The 20,087-nt window shown below is 40.1% G+C and overlaps 1 protein-coding gene across 16 annotated transcripts in view; it reads left to right on the top strand.

The window, feature by feature from the left end:
• Positions 1-20,087, top strand: part of PPFIBP2 (PPFIA binding protein 2) — a 95,585-nt gene that overhangs the window by 47,167 nt on the left and 28,331 nt on the right. For 10 of the 16 annotated variants that reach the window (XM_017726330.1, XM_017726328.1, XM_017726329.1 and 7 more), the window contains 2 exons: positions 9,171-9,260; positions 13,111-13,224. In XM_017726330.1, the coding sequence (XP_017581819.1) occupies positions 9,171-9,260; positions 13,111-13,224 (204 nt within the window). Of the gene's footprint in view, positions 1-58; positions 811-1,023; positions 1,123-9,170; positions 9,261-12,941; positions 13,225-20,087 lie in introns of those variants that run through there. The other 6 variants (XM_017726336.1, XM_017726335.1, XM_017726334.1 and 3 more) reach the window with 5 other exon arrangements.

The following is a 20,087-nucleotide window of genomic DNA, read 5'->3' as shown; positions in this document are numbered from 1 at the left end:
AGCAGACAAATATCTTGGAAGGGTATCATCATCTTCTGTTAGGATGGAATATCGCCTCTTTGGCAATAGCAGTATTTATGGGATCATTATCTTATTCACAGGATCGTCCTTGAATTCCTCCCTTTTTATAATGTCTTTTGAGAGGACAGGCAAGTAATTCAAAGAGCAGAACTTATTTTTAGGTTTAGTCTGAGCCTGAAATAAATTAAGAAGGCTGAGTAGTGTTACGATAAACAGGGAGTAGAACAGAGACAGGAAATAGGGGGTCTTTGGTAATGAGTTCCAGCCACTCTTGAAACAGAAAGCCAGAGAAAGCATTACTTGAGAATAGTTTCTCAGTGACAGCTTAATAATTTTTAGCTTGTTATTCAGCATTAAAGGGGAACAGATCCTGCAGATTTATGCTGTTCTTGAAAGATCCTTTTTTAAAGATCTTTTAGCAAGTTATATTTTTAATGGTTTTGGAGTTGCATTGTTCTTCCTGCTAACCGATCTGCTGTTTAAAAAAACCAGATGTTTGGGGGGAGCCTGAAGTTTATACAGTTGTGTGTTATATATACATCTGTGAGAAGCCTTTGGGATAAGGCTGTGGGACAGGAGCAGGGGATTCAGCTTAAAATATGACCAGGCATTGAAGATTTTAGAAGTTGAGGGTTGAAAGGGGAAGAAATCACAGCTATATCCTGTAAAACAAAGCAGAGCACTTGCTTCCAAAAGTTTCTTTTAACCCTGGGAATGTGACTGCTGAGATGGGCCCAAAGCATGGATGGTGAGATTGATATTTACAAGCACTTCACGTGGCTAAAGAGGGTAAGTGATTTGCTGGGCTTTGTTTTCTCTTTCTAAATTCACATTTAGCAAAATCTTAGTCAGAATTCTCAGCTTTGCAAAAGGAAACTCATTCAGTGCCTCAGACTTTAAATGGTGTGAGTTTCTTCATGAGAAGTGAATTAAAGACGTGTCTTGGTGTAGGAGGAGGAGGCTTAGGGAGGGGGGAGAAAATCAGCTGTCTTTGTCTTTAAAAATGAAACTCTAGGATCAAACTTTGAGCAAATGGCAATAGATTCTGGCAAGTGCCTGTGCTTTCTGGGGACTGCAGTGCAACAAAACAAATCCTGCATGGTAATGTATAGCTAAAGGAAGGAGAGGGTGGTGTTCACCATGTTGTGCTTTAAAGGGAAAAGTTTTCTGCACTAGCTCTTCACTTAAGTGATTCTTCATCAACTGTATGAGACCTTTCGGGATGCCTTTGTCTCGGGTAAAAATGGTGGTGATTTTCCTCTGTGCATGATACTCTGCTAAACAGATAAGTTTTTTAAAAAGCAGGGTTATTAATTCTGTCATGAACTGCCCAAACATAAATTAACTGCATGAGATTGTTTTTGTCTTCCTTTTAAAAAAAAAATAGGTTTGTGCAGTTCTCTCATCACCTTGAAAAAAATCACTGTTTTTGTCGGCGTTTAGATTTTTTTATGTTCTAAGAATTTCTTTTTCGATGTTAGAAAAATCCATGAATGGGATGTGAATAGATCCCTCAGAGTAGGCTGGTTTTTAAATTAGAATATGGATTTAATTGTGTGTGTCACGAAAGAAGCACATCCTCTCCTTATTATTTTAAAATCTATTGTAGCTTGTGTCTGCTTTTCCTGCAAATTCTTGCTTGTTTATATGCATACATACATGAATATATATGCACATGCACTCTTGGGTTTTTACTAGCTGTATAAACATAAAGTATCTGTCAATACTAATGTGAAATGTGATTAGAAATTTTTATTTCGGGTAGTTCCTTGAATAAGTGTAAAATATTAATGATGTGTCAGTCTTTAATAAGAGCTGGAGAATAGTGAAGTTAATTTACCAAATATTTACACTGGATTATAGAAACTTTCACATTTCTGGAGTGTGTCTGTGGAGGGGATTAAATGGGAAGTGAGAGGATAGTTAAGAGGCAACAGGAAGTAGCTGCTGGTAACATTATACTATTATTTTAACCTGTGCTCTGTGCAGTTAAAGCTAATTACCTCTTTAAAAAGTGTATTTTGAGCTCACATATTAATTTGGTATTTAAATGAGGTTATGGATACAGCGTGTCTGCCACTCCTGCTTCCTGGTGCAGATTTCATTTCTGTAAAGACAGGTTTGCTAACAAAGAGGTTAATAAGGTGTGCTGCTGTCAGCTGGTGGACTGTGCTCAGAAAGGATACCGTGTTCAAGTGTAGCACAAGATTTTACAGGAGTTAATGGTGCTCCTGCTGTAGTTGCATGTAATTCCCTTTATGTCAGGTACATGAAGGAGAATATCAATGCTGCTGATTTTCCTTGCAAGCTCTTTAAAGGGGTGAGCACATGTGGGGGAAGGGAGGAGGACTGAAAATGATCTTGCATTGTTCCCAGGAGAACTTAAGCAGTCTGCTCCCAAATTCCTTTGACAAGTGATTTAGAAAACAAAAAAGTTGAAACAATCTTCAGTTGCTTGTTCAGTTTTCCTGTCCAAGAATCCCAGTGTCTCACGTCTGGCACTGACTGTTACAGCATATAAAGATTTCAGTCCCTGCAATCATAAATTGTTGCTCTTTGGCTGATAATAAAATTATGAGTTGCTTTCAGAGTAACACATGGCATTTAACAGCGAATAACTGCAAGAGACTTCCATAAAGCCTTGGTGAAGTATGCCAGAGCTGGCTCAAATTTCATCATTAGCAGAAATCTCTTCAGAGACCCAGATGGGTTTTGATGTTGCAGGGGTTGGCTAGGCTAGATTTGTGTGGTATCTGTGGCTTGGACTGGGTTAGGGCAGCAAACAAAAATGAAAATCCTGAGATCCAGGCAGGCAAAACAACAGATACAACTTCTATTTTCAGATGCTTAGAATGGAGGGTCTGGTTTTAAGCAGAAGTCTTGTAACATAATGTGCACAGTAGCATCTTGCAACAGCAGCAGGGGAAAAAGTAATATTTAAATCAAACTGAAATAATGTGTCACCACACTTCAGTTCTTTCCATTGGACTTTATTGGTGTTAACATGACCTGTGGGAATGCTGGGCCAAGAATGGCCAGAGAGATGGACAAAGTGGGCAGCAAAACCTGAGAGCATGTGGACAGAGCCAAGGAAGGATAGGGAAAATTCCTAGTGTATACACTGTGTGCTTTTAACTTCACAGCTTGGCCAGCAGCACAATCCTCATAAAGTAGTGTGGGCAGTTTGGGGGAAGTGTTTTGCAGGTGATTAATACTGGGTTCTTTCACAGGGCCTGAGTGGGGATCCATCAGTGTTAAAAGTTTCTGTTGCAAACTAAGGGCCCTGAGATATCCCCATGACCTGAAAGAGTCTCGTTTTTAGCAAGCATTCTTTTGTTCTCCCAAGGGATTTGGGTTAGAGGATTCATGTCAAATTTTGTGTCATCCTGTTGCTTTATTCTTATCTTCCCACCCACCCTTAAATGGAAGACAAAAAAAACTGGCACAACCCACATTTTGGTATGTAGACATGTAGTTATAGTCAAAAATGATTAATATAAATGCTAATATTCACAGCTAATGGCTGGCCTGAAATTGATGTACATTGGTTTTATGCCTTCCTTTTTTTCTGGGGGAGATTCTTAACCTGTCCTAGCAAGAGGTGGGGTGATCAAACCCATGATGTAGCCATTAAATTCACGCTGCTGAAGGTGAATCTTATGACTTCTATAAGGATATTTTCTTTTAAGACATTTAACTGTCTGGAGGAAGAAAATAATTATTAGTTTTCAGAAAAATTATCCAGATTAAATAAAAATATTTGTTAAAAATTCATTTGTTTTAAGGACTACCAAAATTTATGTAGCTCTGTCTTTGCTAGTTTCAGACTATGCACTGTCAGCTTTTTCCAGGTGGCTGCCACTTTCATTTAACCAACCAGTAACAATGGCAAATAAAAAATCCTGCTCTTGATTTACTAATTGCCTTCAGATGAAAGGCAAGAACTGTAGATCCAGAAATCATGTTCTGGCCTTCTCCTCCTCCTCTCAGGTAACTGAGGGAATGCACATATGTTGAGATGGGTGTGTATCTGAGGTAGCACTAACATGACAAGAGATTAAATTTGTATTGCGTCCATAGGCAGATGCAAATAAAAATGTTTACTGTGTAAGCTGCTCACTCATCACTTCATAATACAACTCCTTGTGACTCAGAACATAATTCTACTGACCAAGAAGAGCACTACAGAAGTGGAAAGACCATACACTTCTAAATATTATCAACTGCAAATAGGCTGGGAAGAATCTACAGTCCACATTTTCTTATGTTGAAATGTGGTCTGTGAGGTGGTTTGTGGTGAAGCTGAGTGGCTGAACTCTGCTGGCCATACTCCTCATTTTCAGCTTCTAAACTACAACAAAAGGCAATACATCAAGCATGTCCCTAATCTTCCCCATTAATACACACATTATTGTTGCCACAGGCATCCTATTCAATTATCAGTGGAGCTGAAGGTGATTCATGTGACTGAAGAAGAGAGGAGGGTTATGACATAATCTGTCTCCTCAAAGAGGCGGATGACTTGTTGAAAAAGCTTACAAATCACCACTTTAACTGACTGCCAGGTTTCTTTTCCCAGCTCCTCCCCGCTCCACAGCCCAGGATGAGATCCATGTTGTTTCTGACAAATTTCTGAGTAACAGCTTGCTGACCACCTCCAGAAGTTGGTGGGGTTTGGATTAAAGTTAGCTGTGTTGGAGACTCTTGGTGCTGAAAAGGCACACACAAGGAGAACATCAACTGACCAACATTTCTTGCAACGTCCTTTTTTACTTTTGCTGATCATCCCCATTTTAAATCAAAGCTATTGAATTGTTCTCCAAAGTCTGATTTTTTTTTTTGTGTCACGTAAGAAGGAAAATTTAAGCCCTTTTCTTGGAAAAGTACTCGGTAATGACAGGATCATGCAAGTGATACTTAGACACTTGGAACTTTCCAGCCTCTCCCAATATTGTGTTCATATTAAATTAATGAGCATATTCCAAAGATTTGGAAAATAAAAATGATGAATCTCAAGCAGGTGGTGGAATGCTTTTTGATGAAAAAAATATTATGGAAAGCTTTCTTTTTCTTTTCCCTCTGTAGAACTGGGAGAAACAGCTGATTTGGAATTGTTCCAGGAAACTTTTTATGTTAATATCTTTTGCAATCTGATGGACAGTAAACTATATCCAAAATCACTAAAGAGACTGTAATACCAGTGCTCCAAGAAACTGCTTTGCAGCTCCTGGCTTCCCATGGCTTGGACAGGTGCACTTTTCAGTGGGTAAAACCTGGCTGGATGTCCTGGCCCAGAGAGTGGTGGTGGATGGAGTTACATCCAGCTGGGGACTGTCACCAGTGGTGTCCCCAGGGCTCAGTGCTGGACCCAGTCCTGTTCAGTGTCTTTATTGATGATCTGGATGAGGGGATTGAGTGCACACTCAGCAAGTGCAAAGATAACCCTAAGCTGGGTGGGAGTGTTGATCTGCTGAAGGCCAGGAAGGCCCTGCAGAGGGATCTGGACAGGCTGGGTGGATGGGCCAAGCCCAATGGTGTGAGATTTAACAAGGCCAAGTGCTGGATCCTGCCCTTGGGTCACAACAACCCCATGCAGCACTACAGGCTGGGGGAGGAGTGGCTGGAAAGGGCCCAGGAAAAAGGACCTGGGGGTGCTGATTGAGAGTGGCTGAACATGAGCCAGGTGTGCCCAGGTGGGCAAGAAGGCCAAGGGCACCTGGTCTGGATCAGGAATAGTGTGGCCAGCAGGAGCAGGGCAGTGATTGTCCCCCTGCACTCAGCACTGGTGAGGCCACACCTCCAGTGCTGTGTCCAGTTCTGGCCCCCTCAGTTCAGGAAGGACATTGAGGGGCTGGAGCGTGTCCAGAGAAGGGCAGCAGAGCTGGAAAAGGGTCTGGAGCACAAGTCCCATGAGCAGCAGCTGAGGGACCAGGGGTGTTTAGCCTGGAGAAAAACAGGCTCAGGAGTGACCTCATCACTCTCTGGAACTGCCTGAAAGGAGGGTGTGCAGCCACGTGGGGATCGGCCTCTTCTCCCAGGCACCTAGTGAAAGGACAAGAGAAATGGCCCCAACTTGCACCATGAGAGGTTTAGATCGGATATTAGGGAAAATTTCTTCACAGAAAGGGTTGTAAAACATGGGAACAGACTGCCTGGGGAAATGGTGGAGGCACCATCCTTGGAAGAGTTCAAAAAATGTGTAGATATGGTACTTGAGGACATGGTTTCATGGCGAAAATGGTGGTGGTGCTGGTTGGACTCGATTTTAAAACTCTTTTCCAGCCTTAAGGATTCTGTGATTCCTGTAGGCAAAGTATTTATGGCATGCATTTGATTTTTTATCTGCAGTGGTACTGCCATCAACATATTTTTAGCTGCCTTGCCTTCTAGCATATCTTTCCTTCTACTTTGTTATCATGTGTTATCACAAACTTTTTTACATGTTTTATGCAATCCCTCTCCTTCTTTCATTATAACAAACATAGTTAACATGCTTGGCTTCTAACTTGTTGAGCCCAGGTAACAACTTTTGCTCTTTAATGCTGTATCTTCTGAAATAACAGATTTATAGGAAATCTTGTCGATTCAGCATTTTAGACCTGTGTAAGCACATGAGCAGTATTTATTTATTGTTTGCAAGCTCTTACACCATGGAATCATCCATGGTCTCATGTCTTTAGTGCTCTATGTCCTGTACTCAGTTGCTGCTGATACATGTGACATCTTGCTCAGTTTCCTCTCAGTCCTGACTCTCACAACTGCAGAATGCACTCCAACCATCCGCAGATGGCCTCGGTTCAAGTTACATTGTTTTATCTTGTCTTTATACATGCCACAAAGAATTACCAAGTCTTAAACAACTGCTGTACGTCAATCAGACACTTATTTAGCAGGTCATTTTTCTGTCTACTGTACCTTCCTGTGCTTATCTGAGGCCTTTCTGACTGACCTCACACTTGCATATTTAGAGCCATTTCTGTGAGGTCTTGAACCTTAGTTGTACTTATTATGAACTGGTCAAAAACTTGTGACAAAAGTTTATTCTGAGTAGAGTTAACACGTTCTTCTTTTGATGATGAATGCTGGTGAGTGAGGTGTGGACTGAGATTCTGCACATTCTGTTTTTAATGTTCCTGTTGGTCACTTAAACAGGGACAGAAGACCAAGGTTATTGAATTCATAGGTGATTCTAGTTAAGGGCCTTGCAGCTATGCTAAAGGGCATGATTAAAACCTAAGAGCCAGATGCACAGGAAAAGAGTATAAATAGTAGAATCCCAGTCCATGCAGACTTGCTCAAAGTTACACATTTAAGCTGAAATAAAGAGTAAAAGCAGAATGAAGAACAGGATGGCAGCTAAATAAAAGCATTTTAAAAGGATCTGGAAGTTATGGGTCCTAGGCTGAAAATACATGAATTTTGCTATATTGTTAATATGGAAAGAAATATGGCCCGAGAGTCTGTGAAAAGGTTTTACCACTCAAGCCAGTTTCAACTGGAGTCCTGTGTCTCCTCTTAGGCTCTTAATTTTAAAAGAAGTTGGGAAATAGTTGGTGAAGAGGAACCAAAAGAAAGTAACAAAACAAATCTTCAAAAGTTAACCTGTGAGGAAAAGACAGAAAAAGTCGTATTTTCTTTCACAACATGAAGAGGGCCCTGCTAATTAGAGATGTAGAGATAATCTTTAAATATGTAAAAAATCTCTGAAGTGAGCAGAGGGACCTATTTTTTAGTTTATGGTGGTATGATAAGAACCATGAAGTTGAAGAGATGATTCAGATTAGGCATTAAGAAAAATGCTCTAATGATGGGCAGGTAAGAAGTAGATGGAGAAGCTGTGAATTCCATTTCTGGAGGTCTTCAGAAGAAGACAAAACAAGAATATTGCAAATAATCATTGGCCCGAGGATGGAATAGTGAACCAGATGATCTCTTCAGACGTCTTTCAGCCCTGTTTGTTGGTGCTGTTGTGATTCTCTCAATTTCTTTCAAAATAATCAGAGACAAGGGCGCTTGGTTTCTCTCAGCTTACAAAGGTGCCACACTTACATCTAGCTCAGCACTTTATGGCTTGAAAAGTGTCTTTTGGGTAAAAATTTGATTTCTTGATTTGAGTTAATTAGCACCATGTTTATTTTCACCTTCTGTTTTATGTTTGAGCCTGTAGGTCTCAGCATAGATCAGGAAGCCATAAATATGTTTAATTAAAAAAAAAAATCTATTCACGAATGTTTAGCTGAAAATGAAAGGGCAGTTGTGGAGGAGGATTATAACTATATTGGTGCCATTGCGCAAGTGTGTATAAATGAGTAGTCAGCTGCAGTTGAAGGGAACTCCTTGGATTCCTGGGTTAGCTGAAAAGCCAGGCTGAGTGTTGTGTTCCCTGGCAGAAATGCAGTGCCTGCAGTGGAGTTGGGAAATCAGCCTCTGGGGGCTTAGGTTTCTTCTGATGCTCTGAGCAAACAGCTCCATTCCCACAATGTTGCAGTGGGCAGGATGAACCTAGGAGACTCTTCTAAACTTGAATAAATCTGCAGATTTTTAAAAATTGTGTTGTGTCTATATAAAGTATTAAAATTCATAGGAAATGGGACATAATAGTTAAAAGACAGGCCATGTTTTAGAAGGTTTTGCTCCCTAGAGCCATTTAGGAATCCATAAGTGATTGGGTGGCTAGAGCAGTTCCTGATAAGAATTTGATCATTTAAATAAATTTTTATTGCTAACAAAAAACGTCTGATTTTCTTTCAGTAATTTCTAGGGATACTATACCTATAGCAATTTTTACCACTTGAAGGTAAACACAAGATTCATTGACTTTGACAAAAGACTGTGGAGACTAGATATTTCAAATTAAATGGGTTTTGGTTTGGTAAGATGGTGTTTTTCATTGAAATTATCATTTTCTAGAAAATACCAGTCTATTGCTATACCATTGTTGATTGCTGGAAATGAGAGAGTATTCAAAATACAGCTGAAAAAAAGTACATTCCAAAGGCTTAATGCATATGAAATGAAAGTTCTGGTCTGTACACACTTTTTTTCATATTTTTTGTACTGTAAAAATGGTTTAGTAGATATAATTTTTATTAATTATTGCTTGAAACTTTAAGTGTAAAAATTCTCACAGCACTTTTTTTTCCTCCCAGTCGCAGGTGAACCATCTTTCATCTAATAATGAAACTTATCAAGAAAGGTTGGCACGACTAGAAGGTGATAAAGAGTCGCTCATCCTGCAGGTATGTTTAAAAGAGAGAAGAAAATTGTCTGTATAGTTGATGCTCAGTGCATAAAAGCTGAAGTGGCAGAGTACTTTCTGTTAAACAAATGCTAGCAGGTCTCCATATGTAACTGATATTTAACCAGGAATTTATAATCTGTATAATCCCTCTGAATGATTTCATGGTGGGGTAACCTGGTAGAGGAGAGGGTGTAACAGCAGTCAAAGGGGGGATGACAAAGGGATTAAAAACAATTCTGTCCTAGGACACTGCAGTGATGGTGGTTCTCTAGGTTTGCTGGGTGGTGCCAATTTTCTAGGTTCTGTGTGCCACCATTTGTAATGACCCAGAAGACTGGCAGGTAGATAGAACTGGTATTTTTCCTGTTTATATGCCATACCAAAACTGTTTCCATCATCAAAAAAGGGAGGAAAACAGGGATAGAGAAAATTTGACAGTAAAATGCATGCCTAAGCTCTTCCAGGTTTCCTGTTTCTCAGTTTACCAAGCCTTTTTCAAACAGATCCTGTGTCCTGTGTAAGTTTTCCTCCTGGAGAAGACACATGTTGCACAACTTAAAAAAATGTATTTTTTTCTGTGTATTTTTGCTAGTACTAAACTGTACATTCCATGCTTTTTAAGAGGTGAAGCTGGAGATTATTTAAATGGTCTTTGCATATCCTTTCCCTTCAAATGCATTTTATAAGCACATATATTTATAGCAAACAAAACTGAAGTGTGTTGGGTAGGTGTTCTCCCTGCTTTCAGTCACGAGTTTCTGTAAACATGCCTTATCCTGTATGTTCTGCTCATACTTGCGTTCAATTACTGAGCAGCAGCCTCACTGCTGTTGTTAAATAAACAATAAATGTTTTGAGACACAAGCTTTGGCTTGGTTGGATTTTTTTTTTTTTCATTACTGTTCATAAACTAAATTGCTATTACCAAATTTAGAAAAAAACCCCCACCTGACAGAAAAACAAAATTCTGGTTGGAATTTAAGTGTGCGCTTTACAACCGATATTTGTTAGAATGTCTTTTATTAATCAAGTGGCTCTTAATGCTAAAGTCTTGGTTCTGTTAGTAATACCAAACAACTTTTCACACTGTACATCCACGTCTTGCACACATGAGCAACTCATGAGTGGAGAGACAATTAGGAGCCAAATGCAGCTGTTCCCTCCAGAGCTGAGGGTGGAACTGGTGCACCTGTGGCTTTGGGTGTGAGGGTCTCTTTTGTTCCTCACATATCTGTGCACTCCTGTGATCTGTGTCTGTGCTTCAGCTTCTGTGGATCTAACAGGACCTGTGCTAAGTCCTGCAGACTGTCCCAGGCTGCTGCTCAGGATGTGCTTCTCCTGTCTTTGTCCTGCAGATTTTTAGTAACTGTTCCTTCATCCACATGAACAGGTACGCAGGAATTTTTTGCAAATGCACAAAAAAGGGGTTTTATGACATGTTTTGGTGAGCTGCCTAGAGCTTTTCTTAGAAGGAATAGAGTAAAATCAGAACCAGAAAATGTCTCCTGCATTTTATTCGCCTCACTTCCACCCCCCATCAAACCCAAAGTCTTAGTCAATATTTGTGCATTTTCCTTTCCCACTGCACAGCATTGCTGTAGAACTGCAAAAACCCCAGGCAAATAAGATAGACAAAAACCTCCATCTGCAAGATGAACATCAACAACAACAAAGGTGCCAAGGTGGAGCTGGGTTTAGGACCTGGTTTACACCAGTCCTGTCCAGGCAGTAATATGAGGAGCACAGGCAAGCCCCATGCTGAGGTTACATGGCCTGAGGGACTCTGCTGGTACAAACCTGGCTGCTTTGGCAGGAAGGATGAGAAGGGAATGGGAACAGAGCACCTCTATTCCATGGCTCATGCTGAATTGTTCCAGTGACTGGCCCATAGCTGTGATCTGGAGGAAATAGGAGGCTTGCAGCACTCCAGTCTTGCCTGAGACTTTTAAACCTTTCTAACACTTTATTTTTAGCTAAGTGTTCCATATACCTCACTTCTACAGAAAATATACTACCTACAGGCTGAGCCTTGCAGGTGTGTCACTCCTAAAGCAAGACAGAACTGCCAGAGTAGCATAAACTGGGATTATGTTCTGGGTGCAGCCTACGGGTTCCTTGAAGACTCTGGCAGATGTGATCCTGGACAGAAGGGAAAATACGAGCTCAAAGTGGTTAATGTGCCTCTCAGCCCAGCTGCTGGAACACCCAACAGATGCTTCTAAAGCTGCTAAGCTTTTACTAAATTCCTTTGCAGGTCGCATCTAACATACAGAGTTTTCCTTCCATGTAGCAATGGTATTTAAACCTAACCTGATGCTCTAAATAAAGCTGGTTTTCTTTCTCTGGAACCTGCATCAGACTAAAGGAGACAATTCACTTTGTTTCTTCTTGCTTTCTGACCTCACATGGGGTTTTTTGTGTATCATCTCTCATTTAATGGAAACAAAACAAAGTAGACAAGCAACAGATTGCCTCGCAGGGAGTTCTCCTCCTGCCCCAGCTTGGATGTGTCCCTCTGCCATCTGCCTCCACCCACTCCTTCCTATCACCTCTCATCCTGAGTTCAGCTGCACTCTAAGCTACAGCCAACTACTTTAATGGAAAAAAAATTAAATAGCCTTTTATTTTTCTTTCTTTTGTATGTGATTCTTTCCCAGGCATGCTTGTCCTTATGTTTGCAGGTAAACAAATACAGATCACTGAGTCTCTCCCTCTACAGCTTCCTTGAACTCAATTCTTCTTTGGGTTTTAGACATGCTGCATAGTGGATATATCTTAAAAGCTTCACTTCCACATATTGCACTTTTTTTTTTCTTTTTTTAATTAATAAAGGTGTTGCAGGGTAGGATCTGAGAGCATGTATAAGTTTTTGTTAATGCATTTCCTTCAAAAAGGAGTTTAAACACCTTGGGCTCCTTTGTTTGTTTGTGATAATATTTTTCTAGAATGATGAAGGCTTTTGTATAAATAAATAGTCAAAATGAATATACAGAGTGTATGTGCTTCTTAACAGAAGAATTGTCACTGGGGTTTTTTCCATGTCTTTCTAATGTTATCCTGGGTGCAGTTTTTTCTGTTTTGCAAGCTTTCAGTTCAGCTGCTGGGCTTTTTTTATTGCATACTCACTGCTCTGTACCACCATTCCCACAGATCTTTACCAGGATTGCTTATTGTTTCCTTTCTTGGTATTCATTGTCTGTATCTCCCTGCTTTTGCTTTCATGTTTTGGCTTGCCAAAGCCTGGGAATTTTTGTTGGAATAGAACTTTGCCACTGCTAAAACTTGCCTTTTACTGCTTTTACTCATTGCATTCTTTAAAACTTCAGAACTCTTTATTGATAGGTAAGCCGGGTTTCTTTTCTGGTAAGAAGTAAAGTAATTGGTTGGGTTTGGAAGGAACAATTTTCCTACTTATCTGTTCTAGGGAGCAACACGCCAACAGAACCCACAATGGCAAAGCCTGCTGCAAAACCACATAAAATATTTCCAGTATCCTCTGTTCTTGTCAGCTCCTTTCCAATTTTCCAGACTTCTGCACGAAGGGACCCAAGCTACCTATAGGCAGCGTTCCAGCTGTTCTTGAAATGCCCTTTCTTTTTTAGATCAAAACAAAACAGTTGCAGGGGAGGGGAGATTTGAGGGCGGGGTTGGAGCAAAATAGAGGTAAGACTGCAAAACTGTCTCGTCTTGGTAGAGCAGGTTGCTGCCGTGCACAAGAATATTAAAGCATTGAGGGCTTTAAAAGGAACTTCTTGTTAAAACGTGCATTTGGATGTTATATGTATAAGGTAATTGAACCTTATTTACAGTCAGTTCAGTAGCATCGTGCTTCTCCTCTCCAATTACAGGTGAGTGTTCTCACAGACCAGGTGGAAGCTCAAGGAGAGAAAATCCGGGACTTAGAAATCTGTCTTGAGGGGCATCAGTTGAAGCTGAATGCTACAGAAGAAATGCTCCAACAGGTAAAAATCTGGATTGCAGAGCTTCCTGCACAACCTTCTCCAGCGGAGGGGTGAACACACATGGTCAGCTTGTCAGCATGTGTGACTGCCTTTGGCAAGAGGATAAAACAGAGAGGAAAAAAATGCCTCTTTTATTGTTCTCCTCCTGCTTTGCACTTTTTTTTCCCTCCAATAAATGTTTCTTTGTTTTCCTGTTGCAGAAAAGTTTTACTGGCTGGTTGCATAATACCGTACGTGGCAGCATGCAAAATGAAACTGTTTTGTCTTATTTGAACTGGGCTTATTTGGACATCGCTGAGTAACTGGTTAGACAGGTTAAATGTATCTAATATATGTAGGAGTTAGAGAATTAAGAAGTTTTATTTAAATGCCTTCTGTTTTCCTATGCCTTTGAAGTTGAACAAGTAGCAAGTTGAAAAGAATTACTGTATCAAGTTGTGTTCTATAACCATTTTCGGTTAACTTTGGAGCTTTCACCTTATTTTTGTAAGAAAAAATTAGTATATAAAGACATTTTTTCTTTATTTCAATCAACAGTTTCAGGCTACGTGATTTAATTTTTGCTCTTTGATGTTACATGTTGAGGGAGCAGAGCAAATGATAAATTAAATACCTTACATTTCATATACTACTGCAGAACTTGCAGATCTGTTGGTCTTTCCCTGTGCAACTTTCTGTTGTGACAGATGCAGATCATGCACTGTTAATGCAGTACATAGATACAAAAAATAGATTTGAAACTGTAAATAAGCCTCAAAAAATCTATGCCAGGAATTTGCGGTATAAATACTGTTCTCGATGAGCTTAGTTCTCCTCCCCACACAAAAATTTTGTGTTATAAATTTGCTATTTTAGTCCATGTGAGATATACAGGCCTTTCTATGAACTGATTGTAGCTTTAAATTATGATAAGGATCCTTGTACATATGTGTGTAAACAGCAGCAGTTTCTGTAAGATAAAATTGTATCCTAAACATTTTAAATTGTAATTCTCAAAGGTTCTTGAAAAAAAACCTTCCCTCTCACACAGCCCAAAATGCTTCCAGCTGGGAAAGGTTTTATTCTAAGGGGACATCTTTAAAAATGCAAACAGTGAGTACATGTAGTTTTCCAGTGAGATCTGAAGTGAAATTCAAAGAACAGTGATGATTTAAGTTAAGAAAATCTGTTTTCAGACTCCAGGAAAGCATTCACAACAGAGTGCAGAAGCTTCCTGTTCCAATCTAAAGCTAGATAGTTGTTCTGTGACTTCTGCTAAAACTGTTTATTCTTTCTCTGACTTAAAATTTTTTGCCCAGATAGTCTTCTGGGGAAACAGTGAACTTAAAGCCTTGTTTACCAGAACACCTGAGGCATCTAAAATAGAATATAACGTTGCATGAACATTGCTATTGGCGTGAAAATGTTCGCGTCTACTCGTCCGGCATTAGGCACGTGCACAAACTGCCTACAAAGCTGATCCTAAAGTGATAAGCTACAAAAGGCTGTACCAAAGCTAAAGAGGTCAGAGAATCTCCAGATATGTCTAATATAAACCTAAATTTTGAGATAACTTTGAGCAGCTGTAGTTGTTGTTTCTCCCAGTTGACAGTGGGATATGGGAAACCCAAGATAGACCTCTCAGCCTCTCAGCAGTCAGAGTAGTTGGACATTTATTGTCTGTCTCAGCAGAGGATCCTATTTAATATAATTTATTTTGGAGGTTCTCTTCTCAATTCATCTTGTTGAAAAGATTATCCTCTCTGGGGGATGAGCTGAGATTTGGGGAGAAGAGAATGACCTGATCATGAGATGATTATGACTCTCATGTAAGATACGTGGCCAGGGGACTTTTCTGCAGATAATTTGTCAAAAGTAGAGTGAGTGTGTGGCCTCAGGGGCTTCAATAGATGGATCAGTAAGGTTTGGGGGAGACTTTGGTTCAGATTTCTCAGCCAGCAGCCACTGGTGTCCTGCTTTTCTGAATGACTTCTGGTACCCTCTCGGGGTGGGGGGTGTAGTGTAAAATCAGGTTTATTTCATGGTTCTGCTTTCTTATTTACAATCTATTGAACTCCACTGATTTTTGCCTTTGTGAACTTAGGTCAACTGCTTCCTCTAAGTGGAAAATGAAATAAAGATAAAGCCCTGTCTTTTTAATTTCAAGAACTATAAGAAGAGTGACTCATAATTAATTCTAAGCAAAAAATGCTTCAATAAAAAAAAATCATAAAATTTAAGATAACTTAATGATGTTATCTGGTAGTTCCACAGCAGAGAGGGTATTTAATGCCACCCTGCAAAGTAGTTTTTGCTGAATCTTTGCTAGCAGAGACTTGTCCTCTTTGGCAGGGTGGGGTTACTGGCAAAAAATCCTTCTGGCTTCTGATTTATGCACAGTTGTTTTGAACCCTGCTACAAAGTGATCATGGAACCACTTCTGAAACAGCAACTGAAATAAAATTTATACAACTAACATAAAGTGGCTGTTCAGCATTTTGGGTGAGCATCTTAAATGTGGGGTAGCAGCAACAGGGGGAAGGCCTCATTTGCCTTTCATCCTTCTCCCTCTTCCTGCCCATGTTGCTTCTGAAACTGATTTGAGATTGTCATGCTCAGCAAACCTTCTCCTCAAGGACTGGGAGAAAACTAACTTGGGGTTTACAAGGAAGGGGCTGTTTTTGTGACAGCTGAGTCAAACAGCTCACAGGAAAGGTCAAGGTGTGGCAGAAGGGCAGTGGAGAGATGTGCTTTGACCTCACTGTTTATGGAACCATGGCCAGGGAAAATACAGCTCAGCAACATTTGAGGGATGAGAGGATCCAGTGTGAGACACAGACATGCCCTGGTGTGCACAGCTACAGATAATGTGATGCTTATGGTGTCAAACCCAACGCTTTACTTTCATAAGGACACTTTTTCCACCACAGACTGTAATGAAGAAAAGCATTTTTCCACCTTGAAGGTGTCTGCTTTTTCTTCCTTCAAAAAAGCAAAGCAGGTCTTTTCAAAACTCATAAAAGTCAATGGCAAAACTGTAAATCAGTCCTCAAGTATAATTCAGGTTTGGGCCAAGAAACAAGGTCATCCTTCACAGTAAATGGTAACAGAATTTTCTGGAATATGACTGGGAGCAAGACACAGGTTTGATCTCATGGGATTACCTTCCAGTGGGGTGTCTGTCTTGCTATTGAATGTGTAAAGGGTATGGAAAAGCTGGCCTGTGTGAACAGCTACCTGCCTTTCCCCTTACCACATTGTAAGGGATCTGTGTGGAAGTAAAATTAAAAAAACTTCCTAGAATTACCCTAGGAAAACAATTTATGCTATGACAGTCCATTTCCAGTACATCAAGTGCTTTAAAGTGTGAAGTTACAGCCAGTTTTAGAGAGCAATGATGTGTCTGTTGTCTTGCTCCAAGTTTGTGGCATTACTAAGTACTTTCTTACTAAATCCTTTCTTAGAAAGAATTTTTTTTTTTTTTTGAGAGGAGAGACAGCCTTGGCACAACCTCCTATCAATGTGCTGTAGAATTGGAAAGCAGAAGTCATTTTTGCTCTGTAAAGCTGCCTCAAGTGTTCCATGACAGGGAGTACCAGCCATGCCTAACACAAACACATCAGTGCTATGCAATCTGTCAGGCTTGACAGCTGTGTCACGTCCATCTGAAAAGTGAACTTTCTGCATACGGGGATTTCACCTCCACAGTTTTTTTACGTGCATTTATTGGTAGTTTTCACAAGTAATTCTAGTCTGTTACCTCTTTGCTATTCCAGAGCTGCATTTTATTTATTTAACAGATAGTAATTTCCATTGAAGCTCTCTGGCATAACAGACAGCAGTTTGTTTTGCCAGTGAAAATGCTGCTCAGCGTGGCAGTGTCTTTCCTGTACCTGACCTGAACCAAATCCTAGACATGGTCTGACCGTGTCTTTGTGCCTTTCAAATAATTTCTGACACAATCCTGGGGACTCTTGTTGGATGGTTGTGTTGTGTGAACATGATTGTGTCTTCAATCAAGAAAATTCTCTTGCAAATTACAAAGGACTTGGCTTTAGGTTTCTTTGTGTCGTAAAAAAATACACGTGAAAACTGAAATGTTTGGGTGTAAACAGGAGTGGATTTCGGTTCTCATGTCAGTTTGTGGCCCACTGCTGCCTGGGTGCAAGGGCCAGAGGAAGGTGTGCCAGACAGTGCCCTGTGTGCAGCACAGTGGAGGACCTTTTAAAAAACTGGATTAAAAGAGTGCAGGGAGGAGCTGTATCAGAGTAGGAATTTGAATCCAACAACGTTCAGTGTGTACCTGCTCTGGTTTTGCAGTTGTCTCTGCTTAGGGGCGACAGAATCTTGTCTTGATTGCGGGGTATAAGTCTGGTGTGTATCTGTTTGCTTCTCAGGAACTTTGCTGGCTGGCGAAGACCATTCCTTCAACTTTCAGTTGCCTGAGTTATCTGATCTTAGATGAATTTCAGCACTTGTTTATAGCATGCAGGAGCTTCTTGCCAGCAGCTGGCTTAGTGTTTCAGATTTTGAAGTGTGCTCTGTGCAGCTCTGGTTGAGCTGTGGGGTTTTGAGAGCGTGCTCTCAAGCTGTGCAGTTTTATCTCTCCAGGTGAGCATTCCACTGTTTTGCTATTTTGCAGCTACCATGGGCAGGAATCCGCTCCTCAGGCGGATCCAAGGGCTGTCCAAGCTGGCAGTGCTGTGGGAAGCTCTGTCCTTTCCCTGGCTTAACCATATAATGGGCAAATGATGAATTGGAAGGCTGCAATTCCCTGCCTGCTACTGCCTTGCACCATTTCATGGTGATTACACACGTACATTGCTCTCAGCTGTGTTTTCAGCTAAGCAAATATCTTCTTTCTGCCACAGCTGGCACACAGCACTTGAGAAGTGCAGTTCTCATTAGGGCTGGTTCTGGCTGCATTTTGCTTCCCAGGTAGGTAGCTTGGTCTGTTTGTCTGTCCCAAGGCTTTTAATAAGGGTGCAAAGTAAGGAATTTTTTGAATGTTGTATTTTGTATGGTGCACAAGTGCAAAATGGGATCTTTGGGGGTTTTTTTCCCCCTCCCTGCTTGACTAAAATCTTCCTTACAGTTTCTCAATCACTGTATGGCATGATTGTTTCTTCTGTTTTGTGGAGAGCTAAATATCATGGAATTTTCTGTGCTTGCAGCTGAGAGCCTAAAAAATTTTAGTGACCTCTTTTCAAGCTATTTTTTTGTCATGTCACATTTTATAAACTGTTTTATGAGAATTACGTATTTCCAAGACAACTAAATGTGAAAGTGACATATACAGCATGTGCTGCAGTTTCATTGGGAATATTGGAAAAGTTGATTAAGTATTTTAGAAATACACAGTGTGAGTTTTAAAAAGTATGTTGTGTTTGGAAATAGTTTGCTGTTCTTTGATCTATCTGGTACACGTATATCATAGCTTCTGCATGCCTCCTTAATTTTTAAAGTTAAAAGCTGAGTTTAAAAAAAGAACTTTAAGAAGTTAAATTACACTTACGTAGTATAATGTACAGTACATTTTAAAGCTAAAACCAAGTATCTTGTTTCTAAAGAAGATTCCATAGGATGTGTTCTGTATCTGTTCTATTTTTCAGCTAAGATTTAAAGCTACTGCAGCCTAAATTGCCATTTTGCCTGTCTTATATTATCTTTTTTTGCTTTCAAACCAATAACATAAATTTGTATTTTCTTTTCTTACAATTGCATATTTATTCTGGCTGAATTCAAGTTGCATCATACCACTGAAATACACTATAATTTCTCTGTAACAAAATGGTTCACATTCTTAATGAGCTGTTCACTGTGAGCATCTGCTTGAAGATGAAAATAATTGCTTCCAGATGTTCCTGTTTCAAGAGGAGACATTTACTTTAAAGGGCACTTGCTTTCAAAGCAAAAGTTAGGTTCTCTGGATGCAAGAGGAATTGTCAGCTGTTTTAAATCAGTGGAGCTCCATTGAAAACAAACTAGGAATAGTTAGCTGTTTTGTCTATTTTAAGTCACGAGGTTTATGCCAGTTCACTCTAACTGAGAATCTGATTCCCCAGCTTCAGAGCAAATTGTAAAATTTTGTTTGAGTTGATTAAAAACAAAACAAACCCAAACAGCTGCCTTCATGCTCACTTACACCAGGTAGTGCCTCTGTGTTCACAGAGAGCTCCTGGACTTGGGGTGAGAGGAGTGAGTGTGGACTGCTCTGCACTGCATAACTAAGGGTAATTTAGGGGTCTCTAGGAAAAATAAGGAGTAATGCCAGATGCTGCACTCAAAGGATAGATCTTTTGTTTAAAATCCCTAGAGGGATGCTGTGGCTCCTTCCCTTATTAAGAAATCTTCCTCCCATATCATGGAACACCATGTCAGTGTCCAAAAAAAATTCTAAATGTTGTTTCAGTTCAAGAGTGAATCGAGTCTGTCCATGGGGCCAGAGTTGCCTCATCCTGCTCATTTTTCTGATGTTCAGTGGCTTTATTTCATATCAAAGTTCTCATTTTTAACTCTGTCTTAACCTGCAGTAGTCTGCTATCTTAACAGCTGTACAGAGCCTGTTCCAGTCTGGACTGGGATGTGTCTCTGAAACTCATGCAAATTAGTGTTTTTCTGGAAGAAGAGGAGTTATTTTTAATTATAATTGTAATTTGTAATCACCTGTGTAGAAAGCAGCTCCTCCTGGGATTTCATTTGGTGCCTACCTGTTAGAGTTTCTCAATAAAAAAGTCAGTGCAATATCTTTTCCTGACTAGTGCTTGATTTATTTCATTCAGCAAAGAAAAAAAAGAAAAAAGCCAAAACCATGAAGCTACATTTCTGTTTATTTTCCCATCCATACACAAATATCATTGCCAATGTCAGCAGCAATGGGCACG

The sequence above is a fragment of the Corvus brachyrhynchos genome, unplaced genomic scaffold (genome assembly GCF_000691975.1).
Source record: "Corvus brachyrhynchos isolate BGI_N302 unplaced genomic scaffold, ASM69197v1 scaffold281, whole genome shotgun sequence".
Classification (NCBI taxonomy): domain Eukaryota; kingdom Metazoa; phylum Chordata; class Aves; order Passeriformes; family Corvidae; genus Corvus; species Corvus brachyrhynchos.
The sequence above is the reverse complement of the archived record's forward strand: the minus strand, read 5'-3'. Positions and strand labels throughout refer to the sequence as shown.